The sequence below is a fragment of the Dothidotthia symphoricarpi genome, assembly GCF_010015815.1.
Source record: "Dothidotthia symphoricarpi CBS 119687 unplaced genomic scaffold P153scaffold_18, whole genome shotgun sequence".
Taxonomy (NCBI): domain Eukaryota; kingdom Fungi; phylum Ascomycota; class Dothideomycetes; order Pleosporales; family Dothidotthiaceae; genus Dothidotthia; species Dothidotthia symphoricarpi.
Genome location: NW_022985025.1, coordinates 198,647 through 217,580, shown reverse-complemented (window position 1 = coordinate 217,580; position 18,934 = coordinate 198,647). Strand labels below are relative to the sequence as shown.

General features: G+C 50.5%; 4 protein-coding genes across 4 annotated transcripts; 2 read left to right on the top strand and 2 right to left on the bottom strand.

The window, feature by feature from the left end:
* Positions 1 to 3,829: 3,829 nt before the first annotated feature.
* P153DRAFT_359710 (von Willebrand and RING finger domain-containing protein) lies at positions 3,830 to 7,226 on the top strand (the record flags this gene model as incomplete). The annotated part of the gene is made up of 4 exons (XM_033666881.1): positions 3,830 to 4,229; positions 4,288 to 5,938; positions 5,990 to 6,294; positions 6,349 to 7,226. The coding sequence occupies 4 exons, from the start codon at positions 3,830 to 3,832 to the stop codon at positions 7,224 to 7,226; spliced, it is 3,234 nt and encodes a 1,077-aa protein (XP_033520430.1).
* Positions 7,227 to 13,257: 6,031 nt separating this feature from the next.
* On the bottom strand, positions 13,258 to 14,353 carry P153DRAFT_369410 (phosphoribosylglycinamide formyltransferase). The gene is made up of 2 exons (XM_033668766.1): positions 14,153 to 14,353; positions 13,258 to 14,103 (listed from the first exon to the last, which is right to left on the bottom strand). The coding sequence occupies exons 1-2, from the start codon at positions 14,275 to 14,277 to the stop codon at positions 13,587 to 13,589; spliced, it is 642 nt and encodes a 213-aa protein (XP_033520429.1). The 5' UTR covers positions 14,278 to 14,353; the 3' UTR covers positions 13,258 to 13,586.
* Positions 14,354 to 14,661: 308 nt separating this feature from the next.
* On the bottom strand, positions 14,662 to 16,321 carry P153DRAFT_388787 (histone acetyltransferase type B; the record flags this gene model as incomplete). The annotated part of the gene is made up of 2 exons (XM_033670779.1): positions 14,662 to 16,172; positions 16,306 to 16,321. 2 exons carry the CDS (start codon positions 16,319 to 16,321, stop codon positions 14,662 to 14,664), a joined length of 1,527 nt encoding a protein of 508 aa, XP_033520428.1.
* A 214-nt stretch (positions 16,322 to 16,535) lies between these two features.
* Positions 16,536 to 18,290, top strand: P153DRAFT_369408 (Zinc/iron permease). Its single transcript, XM_033668765.1, has 3 exons — positions 16,536 to 16,722; positions 16,788 to 17,906; positions 17,967 to 18,290. The coding sequence occupies exons 1-3, from the start codon at positions 16,670 to 16,672 to the stop codon at positions 18,148 to 18,150; spliced, it is 1,356 nt and encodes a 451-aa protein (XP_033520427.1). The 5' UTR covers positions 16,536 to 16,669; the 3' UTR covers positions 18,151 to 18,290.
* Positions 18,291 to 18,934: the final 644 nt, after the last annotated feature.

Here is an 18,934-nt window from a genome sequence, read left to right as displayed (position 1 = left end):
GCACGTAGATAGTCACACAAGCACCTCCGGACGCCAGAGTTACCTGCTCGCTCGCTATTATTATAACGTTGAAAGTACTATGATAACGTTGGAACATACGCTGCACAATGCACCGAGCATTAGCGCATTGCCAAACCTAAGCGACGTGTCTTGCTCGCCCTGATCCTCAGGCTACCTTTAAATTGCCCACAGGTTGTAACCGCGAGCTAATCGACTTGTTTACGAGCTCCGAATTGTCGTCATTCCTAAACTGCATCGGGTCATTATGCCTAGCGTACCGAGTGGTAGCGCAATGTTTAGAAATTACGAAGCCGTAAATGGCATAGCGAAAGATCTTGTGGGAGGATGTGTAGCGAAATTCTAGCTGGTGTGGATTCCATCGTTAGCCCGTCACCCAGTTCCAGTGCCTTGGATAACGGCCCAAGGAGGTGTCAGGGGGGATGGCCTCGCGCGACGAACTGCGATAATAGGTGTCTGACTTGTTGTGCCTGACTAAACGTAGATCGGGTGCGATGCTGAGTTTTCCATATCGGAGATTGGACGCTTGTACTCCATGACATCGATGTATTTTTTCCTTTAGGTCTCTTGGTGTGCGATGTCCAAAATGGCAGTAAGAATACAGGCAAGACTTACGCGGTCTTGTAGTGTTGTGGCGTGCATACATTACTGCGCGGTGACCTTCGCAGTTTTTGGACGGGAGCAAGATATGTACTGGTAGATGATGTCATTGATGTAAGTGAGGAGAAGAAGCGACCGATGTGAGTTCTAAACGTCGGTGAGTCGTTATCGGAACGCCGTGGCTTTCACGCGCATCGGAGGCACACCAAAGGCAACCGAACTAACAGTCCGTGCTGACCACACTTTCTCTGCCAACGCATTCCCTTGACGCGCAGCAGAGGAAGGGAAACTTAGAATGACGTGGGAAGGGTAGGTTCGCCGAGACCAAGGCAGCAAGGGGCTCAACACCCATGTATCATACTCCCCAAAGATTGGCATCTCGTATGCACTTTTTCTTTGGCCCGGTAAATATTACCCCTATCTCGAATGAGTTGCAGCACATTCTATCGAGGACTACATGTAATTGGGTTATCTTAGAAGAAATGGCGTTGTTTTGCCTTGTTGGACGAGTTTTGAATTCAGCTCGTCAGGGTTCGATGAAAACTCTCCCCAAAAACTCGTTCAGCGAAAACATCCTAGGCACACTGACGTAGACTCGCCTGGGCAGTGCTTGTGGGTGGTGGGGACTTGGAAGTAGGTGCTTATTTGAAACACGATCTTGTCACGCAACGCGTACCCGATGAGCTACATTTAGCTGGCGCTGGTGTGGTGGTTTGACATGCGGACGCTAAACTGGAGCCGATCAAAAACTGGCTTCTGGAAGGTATGTAGCCTCGTCTCCGTAGCGCAAAGAAACGATAACCTGTTGGAAATATTGAAAGATGTAGGAACGGGTAGTCGGCAATGCAGGGCTAGCATCGAACAGTTAGTGAGGCGTCAAGGTCAGCTGGTTATCTAAATGTTAGGGCAAGCAAAGACCACAGTGCAGCGAGCTTGTCGACGAAAACTGAGGTAGGTCTGACGAGTGCCTGACCCTCTCAGAAGCCCCCGTCGAGAAATCGGTAATGATGGAAACAGATTCAACTAGTCCTATCGTAGACTTACATAATGAATGCAAGATCTACTTAGGAGGTACAGAATATCCCGTACATAATAATTGATGTAGATTGCAAGAGTCATCAATGCGTGTGCCTAACAGCGTGTTGACGAACGCGATCTGGAAAGGAGTCAATATGTCATTGTGATCTACGAATAGCCTGCCGGTGGTGCGGGGTGCTTGATGTGTAGCGCAGACCCTACATGTAAATCACGTTCGTACCCGGGTCCCGTTGCAAGCGGTGTCCATGGTTGCTCCGTATGCATGCACCCGTAGTGGAAAAAGCTGACGAATGTACTGGCTTCGTCTACATCATAATCCTGTGTAACTGCATATTCCACAGACAAACAAGCGAATCATATCTGTGTCGGATGATTTATCGTTCCAGTTCTGAGAGCTGAACATGGTCATGACTAAGTCGATGGGCGGACAGTTTGCTGGTTGGGCTTTACTTAGCACCTGCGCCTTCACAGGGCTGAGGAAGACGACACGGTGGAGGAGAGACTCAGGGGAAATACTATGGGGGAACGTTAGATGTGAGTTTTGAACGTGCTAGAATTGAGAGGCGGTGCATGAACACGCAAGGCAATCCTAGTTCGGAGAAACGGAACCGGGCTGGCATCTGATCAACTTCGGGATGTTCGTAGAAAGAGAGTCAGCGATCGTCGAGTATGTCCCTATTACTGTTGTTAGCATTTCTACTTTGAAATTGGATGCCTTGGGTGGCTGCTATTTCTGGATAGAGGCCACGCATTGCGCGACTAACACTCCTTCGTTGGCACACCCTATTGTCTTCCTGCCATAGCGGTTGCTCTCTTCTCCGTCTGCCCAGACTTTCCACGATGCTAGGGTGAATGCTGCCGGCGCCGTCTTGGAGAGATAAACTTTGTACTCGGTTGGGGATCATGTGGCAAAGGCATGCGCGAATGAATGACGCCTTACAGCACTGGTCTGTCTAAGCACAGATGTTCACTTTCATGTTACTGAGTCGCAAGCTGCTGCCGGCAGGGTCCACGTAGAAATCTGTGAGGCGTTGTCGTCTCATGCCTGCATATCCCGGTCAGAGCAAAACTTTATAAGATATGTGTCTGACTCGAAGCAAGAACGCGCAACGCTGGAGTATTGCGCAAGGTGACGAGTGGAAAGCACCTTTCCGAAGAACAAAGGCGGTTTTTTCTAGCGGCCGTGGGTGCATAGATACTAATTTTCTTACTTACCGATGCTTTCCAAATCCTGCCGGCAACCAGCCAGACGAGGCAACCGTACTTGGCAGGTGTGACTTTGCGTGTTTGAGCATCCCCTGATCCTCTCCAGCCCCCGCCGATTTTTCCATCAGACAACAAGCTTGGGCTGGTTGCCGCAGAGTGCACAATGAGAGCGGCCATCCCGTCGATTCGGACAGACTATCCCTGATAAGGTTGTGCGTAATATATCTGCCAATGGTTGTAGCTGTGGCGCAGTGGCGGGCTGTCGCTAACCATCCCTATTCGATTCGCCCCGAGTATTCACGACTGACATGGCTCACTGCATGGACTAACACAAGCGGGTCCGAGACAGTGCAGCAGCTTGGTCCTTGCAGCCATGCCTTTTCCTGGGCTTCGCGGCACATGCAGTGGTCGCCGGTCCCCAGACACGAGATATAATCGCAGCAGCCTATCCTGCAGCGGGATTCCGTCTCCGTACGCATGCATCGTCTCTTCTTCCTTTTTGACATCCGACATGCACATGGCTTCGTAACCACTTCGTAACCACCCTAGAGCAGTCCCCTGCTATAGCACTCGAATCAGTCGGTCCGCCCCACCCTGGCATGGTGCAGACGAGCCGGTACCTGCCTCAAACCTAAAAGTGCCACCCAGACCGCGGATTATCCAGCGATCCTCCGTGTGCTCACCGAATGCTGAAACGCTCTTGAAGCGACCCAAAGACCCCTTCCATGTCGAACGGTTTTCATGTCCCTTTGTCTGGCCACAACTCTAATTCCCCCCACCATCACCAGAAACAGGCTCTCATCGAATCGAGCCGTGTTGAAGCAAACCTTATTGAAGCTGGTCTACTGAGCAACAAATCCCACAAGAAGAACACGAAAAGGGTTGTCGGGTTCCAATCGCCTTTGGTCAATAGCATCAGTACTGCTTCCCGAACCATCAAGACTTGTCTGAAAGACCAGGCCCGCTCATGCACTTTCTAGGAGGGCGTCGTCCCGGCTCGCGCAGCTCCAACGACAACAGACCTGCCAGTATCGCGAGGCCTCTGACTTCTCAATCGCGACGGAGCGACGCGACTCTTGACCCCCAGGCGCCTGTCCGCTCCACTAGAGGCATGGCCGGTGTACTTGACATTGAGCGGTCCAGGACGCGTCGAGATCGAACCTTCATTGGCAGCCAATGTACCGTTTGTGACGAGCCTCTGGAACATACGCTTCGTGGTGAACGCATACTACAGCTCTCGTGCGGTCATGTGTCACACGAGGCTTGCTTTTATGAGTATATTCGCGAATTTGAATCACAGCACTGCCCCACGTGCGATGCGACGTTGGGGCTCGATACAAGTCGCGGAGGGAACGTGCTTGACCTTGGTACGCAGAACCGTGGCAGCAACAAGCGTTGCCAACCCGTACTGACGTGGATGTATAGAGAAGCTCAGCACTATAGTGCGTTCCGTCCAAAATGATTCAACCCAGACCAGTAGCCAAAGGAGTACCCAGAGCACGCCGACCCCATGGGATGACCAAACATTGACATCGCGTTCGGAAGAAAAATCGCAAGGCCGCTCGCGCAACAACAGCGACGTTTCTGGTCGATACACAACTCCTCACCCAACGCAGCAGCGAGAAAGAAGCCACAGCCACAGCCGGGACCAGAGCTCGGATCGCGGCGGATCGCGGTCACGGCAACATCTGCGCAGCGACAGCGGCGCAACCGGAATCACCTCTTCGAACGATTACGCAGCGACGCAAGACGGCAGGCGCCATGACTATGACGTGCAGTCGATGGAGACCAGTCTAAGCAGCCCGCGCGGCCATTTGAAGTGTCCCATTCCTGCGCCGACAGTGACTGTTCGAAGCGAATTCCCAACTCTTAGCAGATCGCGACAACAGCAGAGTTTGACGTGTCTAGTGACCGTCGAGGTGGTGGAGGGGAAATGGCGGCCTGACCCTGAGGATATCCGTGGCGCCCTACCCCTTCCCTCAATCGCTAGCGCCACCGGAAGCCACAGACGCGAGAGATCGCCTGCTCGCAGCAGACAGTCCAACACACCATCTGTATCGACGGAAATCCTGGACGAAATCACCGAGGATTTACATGCGCGTGTTGACAACTGGCACGGTCTTGATTTCTCTCGGTTTGGGAAGCTGCGGCTGCATGGCCACATCCGGGTTGGGAAGGATCGCCAGTCATGGCAGGAGCTGGAGTGCTATCTGTTTGCGGAAATGCTTATTTGTGTGAAGGAAAAGAAGGTCGCCTCGCACGCACAATGGGATGCCTCGGAAAAGCAGTCCAACAAAAAGCCTAAATGCGCACTGAAGGGTTCCATCCTCATCAAAAAGCACCTTAAGCAAGTCGAGCATTCACCAGAGGATTCGGTACTGACCCTCAGCCTATCCGTCGCGGAACTGCCTGCGTTCCATCTGCAGTTTCAGGACAGGAACCAGCTGGAAATATGGCGCCGCGCTTTGATGGACATCGGTCTGGACTTCCCCACCAGCAATGGAATGCCTGACTTTGATCACGACTATTCTGGAACGGAAGATGACGACTACCAGAAGCAAAGACGAGTGTCATCGGTCAATTCCTCATACGGCGGAGCTAGGTCGACCATGACTGCGCCAACCGAATATACGAATTCGCGCATTGGAATGCCTGAGCCTCGCATCTCTGGCTCGGTTCACGTACCCATCGACATCGTCGTTGTCATCCCCGTCTCGTCGTCGATGCAAGGTTTGAAGATCAACCTCCTACGCGACACCCTCAAGTTCCTCGTGCAGAGTCTTGGTGAGCGTGATCGTATGGGCTTGGTCACCTTTGGCTCTAGCGGAGGTGGTGTTCCTATTGTTGGAATGACGAGCAAGGCATGGAAGGACTGGCCGAAAGTGCTCGACTCGATACGACCCGTTGGACAGAAGAGTCTACGCGCCGATGTGGTTGAGGGTGCCAATGTGGCCATGGATCTATTGATGCAGCGCAAGTCAAGCAATCCGATCTCGAGCATCTTACTCATCAGCGACTCATCGACATCGGATGCCGAGAGTGTCGACTTCGTCATCTCTCGCGCTGAGGCCGCCAAGTAAGTGTCTAGCCATCCATCTTTGAGGAGTACAATGTTAACATCATAAAGGGTTTCGATCCACTCATTTGGCCTAGGGCTGACCCACAAGCCCGATACCATGATCGAATTGTCGACACGCACCAAGGCTTCCTACACTTACGTCAAGGACTGGATGATGTTGCGCGAATGTGCGGCAGGATGCCTTGGTTCACTCCAGTCTATTTCGCATCAGAACGTGAAGTTGAAGTTGAGATTGCCGGAAGGCTCGCCCGCAAAGTTTGTCAAGATCAGTGGAGCATTGCAAATCACCAAACGCGCCACGGGAAGGGACGCCGAAGCATCTCTGGGCGACTTGCGCTTCGGTGATAAAAGAGGTCAGTTTATCGATCAAACTCGGCGATAGCGCACATTACTGACAATCGTTCAAGATATTCTTGTGCAACTAGCCATTGCACCTGATGCTGGCTCACCAGAGCAGCTTCCACAGGACCCTTGGGAGACCATTGTGTCAGGCTTAGAGGCTTTGGGCGGACCATTTGATCAAGAAGACTCTCGTACTCTGAGTGTCGAAGAGGTACCCTTGATCCAGGCTGACCTCACATATGGAGATATCCTTCGAGAAGGCTCACTTTCACACCTGCCGAGGCCGTCACTACTAGCCATCACCTTACTGCCTTCGGGCCCACAGAGAAACACTCATCATGGCCGACCTCCGACGCCGCCTATTCCGCCTCATCCCCACGTCGTCCAGCGCCGTATGGAATTGTTGACCTCAGACATGCTGGCACGTGCACTGACACTTGTCTCGCGAGGACAGCATGACCGAGCGCATCATCTGCTTAAAGAGACGCGAAGTATCTTGAAAGGGCTTGGAAAGGGAGGCCTGCCACCTCTTCCACCTCCCGGTCACCGACGGAACGACGCTTCGAGTACGACGGGCAGCGGAAGCTCATCGCCCACCAACAACAGCAATAGCGGCGAGATTCGCCGAAGAACACCCTCGCCGCATGCAAACAGTCCTTTCACACCTGCAGCAGGGATCGATGCGAGAACCATGCAAGCGCTCGACGCAGAGCTCGAATCCAGCCTGGAATGGATCAACCACCCTGCGGTTTTCGGTCGAGATTCGCGCAAAGCTGTACTGCAGGCAATCGGTGTTATTTCTTCGCAACGCGCATATACTTTCCGATCATCTTCCGAATCACTCTGGGCGGGGCGCATCGCGGGCGTCAAGCGTCTTTCAGTAGGTTCGCGCGAATGGCGTGAATCTGGCGATCAAACCGAAGCCCTTATGGAAGAGAACTAACGACACATTTTTCTTTCTACTCTTATAACCTACCCTTGTACAATATCGGATTATGCTTGGACACTTGTTTCTAGATTCACGGCCGCTATTCTCCGGCAATCGATCGTAACGGACGATTATGGGTGGACTATTGGGGGCAACTTTTCTTCTGGGTTCCTTATTTTTGACTTGGTCAGCCTGCTTACGAACGATACCACTGCGGTTCTGTCTTCCTTTATCTGGCGAATATTCCCTGATTTCTTGCGGATTCCCCCGGCTTGAACGATATGGACCTACGCGTCCAATTTCATTGTGTTTACATGTTAGAGGATACCACCATCTGCTCAGCTTTTCGATATACGTAGAATCACGAATTTTCAATTTCTTCCACCATCACGCCTCCATCTGTCCATTACCCTAGATTCATCATCAACACACAAGAACTATTGACGCTACGTAGATTTCCGTAGAGCTGACCAAACGCAGTCTCAGAGCAATAGATCTCACCGCACTTGGCGAAAGATTCAAATCATATACAGCTTCTTTTCAACGACTCTCCAATCATGGCTCCCCCGCAAAAGCATACATAATACATTCCCGATGCGCCATGCATGCGAATATGCCAGGGGTAACCGAGTCGCTGCCCGCTTTGGTGGAACCTGGCATGCAAACGGTCCGGCGCACATATTGTGTAACTCTCTTCCCGCTTCCTCTCCAGTTTACGCCACAAATAAAAGTTGAATGCAAACGGGAATCGATGACAAGAAACCGCCAAGGCTATGAAACAACCCGTCGGCTCCTTCATGTACATCAAACGGAGGGTGGGAACGGAGAGGTCACTGTATCGAGTCTCATATTCGCCGTTGTGTGCGGGAACGGCTGTCATCCTTGCGCATGGAACGGAGTTTACTCTCCGCCTTAAATTACGTACAACCAGGTGTGCGGTGCGGTGTCAGTTTCTCGCAAATACGCAAGATTATTGTCCGACTTTTTTTCTTTCTTTCCACCAACATCCGTCGGCATCCCCGGGGGTATAATCTAGTCATCACATCTTCACGCTGTGGCGCCCAGCTTGTAGACGTAGTGGCAAACGGGTTGTGCTTCCGGTGGTAATATAAGCCTCTCCATACGTTGTATGCGACAGATAGGTTCCTCAATCCCGAACGTGTATTCTTACGGAATCGTACCAAAGATTCAATACAAGCGCCTGGTAACGGAGCGAAGGATCAAGCTACCGAGGCGAGCGGCACAACGACTCGTTAGCCACAGCTAGGTACGAACTCGGGTGTGCATGCATGTTACAGTGAGCAGGGGTACTGCTATAACGGTGTAGTTACACCAAAGGATGAAAAAGCAACAGGAGGGCTGCATGCATGCAGGAAAAAAGTGCCGCGGTATGAAGACAAGTGCGTCGCTGTGATGTAAATTTTGGATTCTGTACCGCTTCATCTTCAATGGGGTTTCCTCGGTAGGTTTCATGAGTCGCGACAAGCGGTCGACCTTCCCATCCCACGTGTCTCATCCTTTACCCTGTTAATCTTCCGCTCTCGCTTCCACGTGTTTGACTCCTGTCTTCTCCGGCGCTATCATCGATGGTGTCTCGTCGCGTTGCTTTTGGTACGCTCCGCGAGGCGAAGGATCACAGGTTCCGAGGGTGGGGCATCTGAACCTGACGTCCGAGTTTATGATGCGGCACAGTGGTTCCTTCTGATCTGATGTTGTTCTTTTTCGAGCTAGACTCGGAGAAGTGAGCCCGCTAGAGCGATCATCCGGGCATTCGGTATGACGACGTTGGAAACGCACGGCCAGAGTGGCCGCCTTAAAAAACAGCGGTATTTCCGTGTATCCTTTTCCGTTGTTGTGGATGCACGGATGTTCCCGCCTCTTCTTTCGTTCTTACACTACCCTTTGTCTCTTACACTTCTCTTACACGCCATATTGTTCGTTTCTCAGTATATCGCCGAAGGGTACGATGGCTCCTAGCACGGTATCCAATCAGTGTGTCTCGTCATGTCGATCTCCTAGACGTCTCGAACCAATGGAACAGTGAGACAATAACATATACTCACACATGCCATGTCTATATCTGACGCGCATCTCACTTATCTGGATATACTATCCGACGACGTACAGCACGCTATACACTGAGCTAGAACTAATTATGTTGTTGTTCTCCCTCATTGCCCATAACCGGCTTGAGATCTGCACATGCGGAAGCTTCCGTTCACGCCTGCTTCTTCGATTGGACTTGTTACGCGTAATCCGAGGTATTCGCGTCAATACTCCTGAGATGAATGCGGGGTAGACTGACATCTCGGAGCCATGGGGCTGGAAAAAGAAGCTCTCTTGACATTTGATGGCCTTATATGCATGGAATATCACATAAGACACGGTTGTTGACAGTCACAAAAAAGCGGCGCCCGCCGATGAACCCAGCCTCTCTTTAATCAGATACATATGCAGGTACTACTTCCATCCGCACATTTTCAGATACGCCACATGGGTTGGACGTGAACGAAACAGTAGACCATAATGAAAAAAACGACGTCTCAGATGCAAGGCCAGTTGCGCTGAGAACCAATAAGTAGTCCCCGACGTAGGGAACATGGGTGGTGCAGTATGTCCTTGCACAAATTCCCTCCGCGGAGTCTTACTGGCACTCAACCTCCTGCATACGCTCGAAAGAGGTCAAGACTATTGACTTGGATTGTGCAGGCACCACCCAAGCGATAGGTGGCTGACTTTGCAGATCTTTGAATGTTCTTTGTCAGTTCCGCCCTGGATAATGAGACGTAAAAGTTGATACATGCTCCACCCGTCTCACCCGATTAAGGCAGAAGACAGGTAGTCACGGTTCAGTAGAAGAGGTGTGCATTTGACGAATCATCGATATCTGCACTGGTAAGGAGAATTTTGAACGCACGGATAGGGCTTCTCGGAGATATTGTGATCTTCCGTCTACGCTTTTGTCTACTTCTGAACATATCCGCTCCTTGTTGAATCGATCTCGATCACTCACACCACGTGTGTGATGTACTTAGCTAATTCGAAGCACGTGGTCCTTGTGTCAAGGCTTGAGCTTTTAGATTAGCAACGGTGAAGTTTGACCTGCGCTCGAGACCAGACATATCAAATTTCTATACGTAAGGATGTAGGCGCAGTTATTGAGGGATGTTTATCCCCTAAATATGTTGAACATCAAACACGCTTTTTCCCAACATATCACCCATCTTGACATCAGTGGTGTTTCCTTTCTCAAATCCAAACCTCTACTCAGTTTGTCTATACCAGAGTGCTGAGATGCACCTATACAGACACAGCTCTCTGTACCACTGTCACCGTTTGGATTTGCGAAAGGAAACACCACTGATGTCAAGATGGGTGGTGCATTGGGACGGGTTGAATCAAATGAGTCCACACTACCTCAACTTCACAAAAGGATCAAGCAATACAGACCTAGAGCCTGGGTCGTATGGTCGGATTGGGTTTTGGCTGGAGCAGTATAGATCGAAGTTATCAGTTGTTAAACAATCCTCGGTTTATTCCTTATGACCTCAAATTTTCTACGGCGCTTTGAGAAAGTGTAGCCATTCACCACCGGACGAAAGGATAGCTCTGACCGGGGTGATGTATGGGAAGGCTGGGGTTTAGGTAAATGCTATCATAAAAGACACGTACTTGCGGAGAGTGCTCTTGGAAAGATTTGTTCCATAGTCACATAAGACATCGTCAGTTCTTCGTCTTCCTGAACATCCATCTCGACCGTGCCTATGGTTGAAGTTTTGACCGAGATAGTACGTATGAGCTTGCCTCGCCATCGAACCCCATTGACTTGTTCACAAGTGAATGCGACACAGGTAGTGGTTCACATAGCATGTCTTGATTGGCTTAGTGAAGATTTATAATCCATAATGAAACTTCAGGGCGAGAGACTGACATACACGTGTGGATTACAGCGCCATCGTGTATCAATCAATGAAGATATGTACCTAGATAATTGGAGGACAAGACATGAAGGTACAGATTTTTGCCCTATCACCAACTTGAGCAGTATATTAACGCTGCTTCTACACATCACTCAAAACATCTACTACACATAAAAGTCAACTATCGACATACTACTGACAGTAAAACCCCATCAACAAGAGCTCTCGCAACTGAATCAAACTTATCGACAGTGTTCAACAAATTTACACAGCAATGTGCGGATACGAGTTCATCTCCCACTCATGCGCCCAACCCCCTACGAATTGCACTGAACTGACTGTTGCATATACTTCGCATTGCGACGTTACCGGCAGGGATAATGTAGGCGGAAGATGCGGACAGGCCGAATACGTAGGGAGTAGAATTCTGGACTATCCATGCCCTCTTCACCGAGGTCTACGCAATCCCGCAATCGCCGACCAGGTCCTTCGCCAGGATGGAGGGCACTATTGGCGAAATGCTCCAAATACTGGAACTGATGGTAGCGCAGAAGAGCTTCGTCGGTCTCAGCGAATGTCTATGAGATTACGAGATCGCTGGCTTCGGAATCCAGATCTCTATGAACATGACCCAACCCTTCCTGATAATATGAGAGAAGCTACTACGGCAGACTGGAGGACGTACTATAACACCATTTTCCATAGAACTTATGGCGGAGAGTTTGGACACGGAGATCTATATTGGGGGTCCCGAGGTCGTGGGGGACCACGATGATCTCTGCGGTCGACAACGATGACACCTAATGTGTATGCTTTGTCACTTGAGCGGGACAGGAACCTGTACTGCCATGATGTGTTAGGCTAGGATATGTATGTTACAACGTATTAGATGAAACATCATACGCAAGTATCGTGTAGTCCTGTTTGGTCAGCTCCCGTGTATAGATGAAATTTTCGTTATGTCGTTGTACCATGTTGTGTAGTGATCGAACAAATGATGATCCGTTTACAGCACATTCCATAAGCAAGCCGACCCCGAACATACTCTTTCATTGCCCAATGTTTACGTAGAATATATGGTTGTCTCAATATTAAGTGTCACACATGTTAAAGGTTTTGCTTTATCACGTTTCCTGCCGCTGCACAAATACTTAATTGAGAGTAAGTACTTTACTTGACGTTCAACTACAGACTGTGCTTCTCAAACCCATGTGTTCAGCGTTCTCAAGTCTCGTATGTCGTAGTAGGGGGCTAGAGCAAGGACAAGCATTGACCACTGTCCTATCTCAAAGCATTAGACACGTGTGCATTGCTCAGTTCAAGTACAGCACGCAAGCTTGGGAGTGTCAATCTACGACTCACTTGAAGGCATGTGTTATTGATAGCATTGATCGAATTCAAGTGACAACATCGGAGTCGATTATTGACATAACAATGTCGGATAGTTTCACACTTCCGATTGACGTACAAGATTCATATCCACAACCACAACAGAGCCATATCCCTGTGACAGCAAGCCAGTCTTCTTCTGTGAACGAAAGCCAGCCAGCACCGTGAAGTCCCACCAGCAAATCCAATATAAAAATCTGCCGGCGGTAACATATCCTCACCAACACATCTGTACAAAGCACTCAACAACCAGCACAAGTACTCTAGAATACCCGCAACCAAAATCGATTCACACGCAGCAAAAACTTACACTAGATCCATATTATACCAATATACCTTCTCAACCACATCATGTGTGTAACCAAGCACAAAGAATACACGTGCGGCTACATTACACCCGAACGGTTCGTCGTCGCACAGCACAACACGGTATGTGTTTTTCTCCATCCAGCGGAGGGGACTATAAAAATGAAGTATCCGTGTGGAAAATGCCCAAGATGCATTAGGAACTTTGTTTAGGCTCGGTCATTTGTTCGGATCTGATCAGTATGGGTACAAGTAAGCGATGTATTCTTGCAGACATGGTTGACGGCATGCTGGCGTGCCGGGACTTGCTGTAAGGGATGATGATGAGGATATTGCATTGTTCGGCTAGACGTGGAAGATTGTTTATGGGTGTAGAATATCTGACGGTTTGGTCAGATCAATAATAACTCTTGAACACAGTTGTTGTCTTCCTTGGAATTCTTTGTATTCACCTGGTTTTGTACCAACAACTGCTCTACAACTGACCAAAGTAATGGCTTTCGTATGAACACTGAGACACTAGCTCTTCGTTTAGACAGTTAGGCAGGTCTTATAGTTGTTAGAACAAGTGTCGGGACACTGTTCCACCCAGCACCAGATTGTACCGGCGATAGAACATGGAGATGTTCGCGATTGTACAATCAACTTTTACAGCAACACAACGTCTGGCATTCCGCACTATATCTTGCGACGAGCCAACATCTTCCCATCCTGCAAGCTCTCAAAAAGGGTATCAAATATCCATCCCACCCCCTCTCAATCACCGCCCTAAACCCCCCAACGCCCTCCTCGTCCCCTCAACAATCAGTCCATGTTCCACCTTATGCATCCTCTCCTCCAACTCATCCTTACTCTCCCCTTTCCTAATCTCCACCTCCTGCGTCACAATCGCCTCCCCAGCATCCACCTCCGCAATAACCTCATGGATCATCGCGCCCGTCCTCTTCAGCCCTTCCTTTTGCCCCGCCTCCCACGCACGTCCAATCGCATCCGCGCCCGCAAACTCGCCCGGCAGCGCAGGATGCAGGTTTATGATCTTGATGCCCGCGTTGGCGATGGGTGTCAGGAACGATGGAGTGACGATGTGCATCCAGCCCGCGCAGACGATGAGATTAGGGCGAGGAGACAGCGCAAGGATGATGTTCGCGAGGTCGGTGTCGTAGGCTGTGCGCGCGGAATCCGTGTCCGGGTGCGACTTTTTGTAGGGAACGAGGTTGTGGTAGGTTGTTGGGATCGAGGCTTTCGCGGCGCGTTCGAGGCCGTATGCTGCTTTGCGACTGCAGGTCTTGTCAGTCGCTATGCACTCAGAAAAGGTAGGCGTCGGACTTTGAGATAACGTGTGTGATTCGTGTGTTGGGGAGCGCGCCGGATGCGCATGCATCGATCAGGGCCTGGAGATTCGAGCCATTGCCGGATATGAGGACGGTGAGGTTGTGTTGTGTGTCTGCCATTTTGTGAGGTTTCAGGGCGGATTTTGAGACCAGAGACACGGGTTCGTGTTGTATTGCAGGGAACGAAGCTCACGCGTGTTGGAGTCCAAAAATTGAGGATGTGGGGTAAATTCACCCCACCAGGACGGAGGTACGTCGTGCAATTGCCGAGTACACATGATGGACGACATTCACTAGGTTCAGAGACATTGATGTCGAACGATTCATGTGATTAGCGTATTCCGGCCATGCTCCTTGGAGGATGTACCTTTACTTCCAACCACCGCATCATGCAGCTTAGATGTCTGCAATACCTAATACGCCTGCTATTCCATTTTTACACAAGCACCTGAAGGGCTCCCGTCCCATCGAAACGCCTTGTGTACTACTAGATACCAAAATCCATCACGCCTTGTTCCGCTTCAGGGTGACTGGCTCGTCGTCCATGTCCTCCCAATCGTCGTCCTCGTCGCTGACAACGGCTCTCTTCCGCTTGCTCCTGCTTTTGGCGCCGTTCGAGACTGGCTGAGTCGCCCATTTGAGGCGCTTCTGAATACCCTCGAGGCGCTCTTCGTACTCTTCCTGCTGGTTATCGACTGCCATCTCAAGCTTCTCGACCTTCTCTGCGGCATCCTCCATCTGGTCAAGGGTGTCGGCGTTTTGACTATATATGCGATGTTTGAGGGCCAATCGCCAGAAGTAGTACTTGCGGTCATTCTCATTACTTGACTTTGCTTTGCGCGTAATCCGTGCTCTCTTGCGATGATTGGGCGGGATAGTAGAGAGGAGATGAAGCTCGACTATCCGGTAGAATTGCCTAGTAACGATTTTGGCTTCGTGACGGAGCTCTTCCAGATCGATACCGTTGCCAAGAATTTGGTCTCTGGGGATTGGCGAGTCTTTTCTCAATAGTTCTGGCGGGAGGTTTGATGCAAGCGAAAGCGTCCGGAATGAGGGCAACTTGCGAAGGTAGACAATATCGCTGTAGTCTCGCATGGAATCAAAATCCTCACTGGGGTCTTCGACAGGAATCTCGTAGATGAACTGTTTCTTCACAAGATCCTCAAAGATAGTGTCGTATAGTCGAGAGCCAAGAGACTGTCCTTGGTATGGAGGCAGTATTAAGAACTGGGAGATTCGTTCCCGCGAGGGAGTTTCGAGACGGTTGATCTTTTCGTTGAAAAGGAAGGTTTCTGGATCTTGGGTCAAGCGTTGAGATGTGTACTTAGGAGTATGACTGTCTGAGCTTTCTGGCGGAGGAGATGGGAGCATCTTGGTGGCGCGCATGATGTCAAAGGTTGGGAAGATCCATGAGCGATATGAGGTAGAGAATCCTGCGAGCGTGTATGGGGTAGTCGTAGCATCGCTGAGAGGAGTCACCTCGTACAGCAGATACAGCGACCAACGGTCCATCGTCTCCTCGTCGTCGAGGCCCTCGAATGTAGCGCCTTCGATGAACAGCAACACCAGAATCCTCATATTTGTCCAGATTTGCTTCGCCGCGTCGTTGGTCATGGGCGCCTTCCAGATCTCGTATTTCTTGTTTTGCAGCGTGAAATTGTGCAGACATTCTCCTGGAGGTTTCCAGTCTTTTGACGTCGCATCCTTGACATCTTCTGATGGCTCTGGTAGAAATTGCGCAAATAGTTCTGGCGTGAGATCGACCTGGTTGATGTCGGGTGAGATACCCTTAAGCTCCAACTTCTCGTCAAACTGTATCTTGAGCCGTGGCTTAAGGTCGTTTGCGCGGAAGTCAAGTTCTATGCTTGGATTCTTGTAGCCGGCGATCGCCTCTTGCTCGTCGATCACGGTGTATGTGCAGGTCGGGTTGAAGGAGTCGTCAAGGATGCGCTCGGACTCGCCGCTGCCTGGGCGATATAGATTGATGTGGAAGCACTCATTCGAGTTTGTGACCCCTAGCGATTGTCAGCCTCGTCATTATGCAGTTCATCGTCATGAGGGCTGGATGCATTTGAGTACGTCTGCGACGGCTCAAGTGACATCGCAGAATGTACCCAAGACAGCAAGACCATGCGACACAATACTTACAGTCGTCAAGATCCATGGTTGTGATTTGTGTGAGAGTGGCTAGTGCGAAGATGACTGTCTACTGGAGCAGTAAGTCTAGAAATGTCAAGAGGCGCGTCGCTGCAGCGAGGATGTTAGCGCGAAATTACGCGTTTTGGTGATCAGCCCTACGGTACTAGCCGCTTCTAGCTCCTTGTATTAGCTCCTTGTATGGCGCACACCTCAAGAGTCAAAGATTTGTGGAGACTGTTGTCCACCACTCCGTTCTCCCCGAAGCATGGACAGCATCGATTGACGCCTCGCTACCCGCTCTACGTTCTTTCTTGTATATCAACGCGCATTTTCCTCTGGCAGGTTCTGGGGATCGCCGCACATACCGCCCAGCATGTGGGACGGACTTTTCATGCTGCTCGCTTTGAGCACTATTATGGCCATTGCGTACGTCCCTCACTCCTCATGCGTTGGCGTGTGCATGTTTTGGACTCTGAAGCTTACCATGGCAGCTCTTTTCTCGCGGGCATCGTACCGCTCTCCTTTAGCCTCTCTCCGCGCCAGCTCCGTGTCATCACCCTCCTGGGCACCGGCGTGCTCGTGGGGACGTCGCTCATTGTCATCATTCCGGAAGGTATCGAGACCATGTACAGCGCAAGGAGTCAAGGCTACACATACGCGTCCCGGAGTGTACAGCCTACTATCCCGTCTGGGTCGACTTTGCGATCTGGCCTTAAGCACCCTGCAGAGTTCATGTTAGAGAGGTCAGAGGCAGTGGATACCAGCTTCCTGAGAGGGGGTGCGATCAAAGCTCCTAGCGCGGACATAATTGTGGAGAGGTCTTTTATCGAACCTCGAACGAAGCGAGCAAAGGACACCAAGCAGAAGGAAAAGGAGAAGGACAAGACCGTGAGCGCAGACCCACACCCGCAGAAGGGCGGCGATGACGACTCAACCGAGGGACACAAGGAAGGACACACGCGCGTTCACGCGCCCGAGGATGACGATGACAAGCAAGGCTACCTTGAGCATGAGGATGGAGGAAGCCCCCATGCATTCATCGGTGTCGCATTGATCCTGGGATACATACTTATGTTCGTCGTGGACCATCTACCGGAAGCCCTCGAATCGACAAGACCCAAGTATCAACCCATGCACATTTCGCTCTCGAATCTAGCGCGAGGACCGCACAATGCTTCGACCTTGAGCCTGAACCCAATGAGTCGCCCGCCGTCTCCGCCCATGTTGACCCCAACGCCTATGGCACCTTCTGCCAGAAGGAAGGGCGGTTCAGCGACTACCATAGGCCTTGTTGTCCATGCCTGCGCAGATGGAATAGCGCTAGGTGCTTCGTCGACAGCGCCTTCTACTTCTTTATCGCTCGTTGTCTTCATAGCAATCATGCTTCACAAAGCGCCCGCAGCATTTGGTCTCACGTCCGTTCTTCTCAAGCAGGGACTGTCGAAACGTACGGCGCGAACCCACCTCGGATTCTTTAGCTTAGCTGCACCGGCCGGCGCTATCGCAACATGGGCCCTTGTTCATGCGCTCGGACGTAGCGCGCTGGGTGGTGACGAGGGGCTTACCTGGACCACCGGCTGGGTGTTATGTTTCTCTGGTGGAACTTTCTTGTCAGTCTTCATTTCAGCCTCCTATCTTTGCAACATGAAACGTACTAACTTTAACAAAAGATATGTAGCCATGCACTCCATGACCGAAGCAACGTCATCGCAGTCGCAATTTGACCCCACCGCAAATGGTTACATAGACGCCTTCCCAGAGAAGAAGACTCTTTCCAAAACAGACATTGGCATCGTTATATTCGGCATGCTATTACCACTTGTCACGCAAATAGGGCACGCACACGCACACTAGGTCTAGGAAAATATCTATTGGCGACGACTTCAGGGACAGAATTTGGGTTACTTCTGGATATGAATCATCTTACTTCAACTATAGACTCGTCTGTAGCAAATGACCATTCACGATTATATCACTCAAAATTTGCAGTCCGTATTAAATATACACGATTTGTTCTCATCGTGTTTTTAACAATATATGCATTTGTAGGGTGTTTTCTCGTCGCATGTCATGTCTCCCAGAACTTCGGGTCAGCATCTTCTCTTGTTCTTCCGCTCATCTCTGACGGAAGCGTCGCCTTGTTTCTTACGACTTCCATTCCAACGTGAGCGTCTTACCAAAGTCGAGCAACAGCGCTTTGCATCTGTGTGTTCGAGTATACTTGAAGAGCGCCTCATACTATGATAAGGCGGGCAAGATCATGCCAGATACTTCATTAAAGTAAAAATATGTGTCATTTCCTTGCTTTTTGCTAGTTCGCTTCTGTTGACTACTTCAGACGAAGCGTGGACGTGAACAGGCGCTTGCAAAAAGTTCATCAAAGACTAGCCAAAACTGATCGTTCGCAAGGCACGTGGTGGTGGTACAACGGCAACTGTCCTACGCCCCTGCACTACATCGATACTATCACTACGCATACACGGATTTTGACATCTTGGACAGAGATGAAGTCGAGTTTGAGTGTTTTCCACGTTAGTGATTTGGAGATCATCCGCGGGACCGCACCATACCAGCAGACGCCCATAGCGCCTGGGCCCACACACCGCTGCTGTCACGTCACCTTGAAGTTCAACAACTT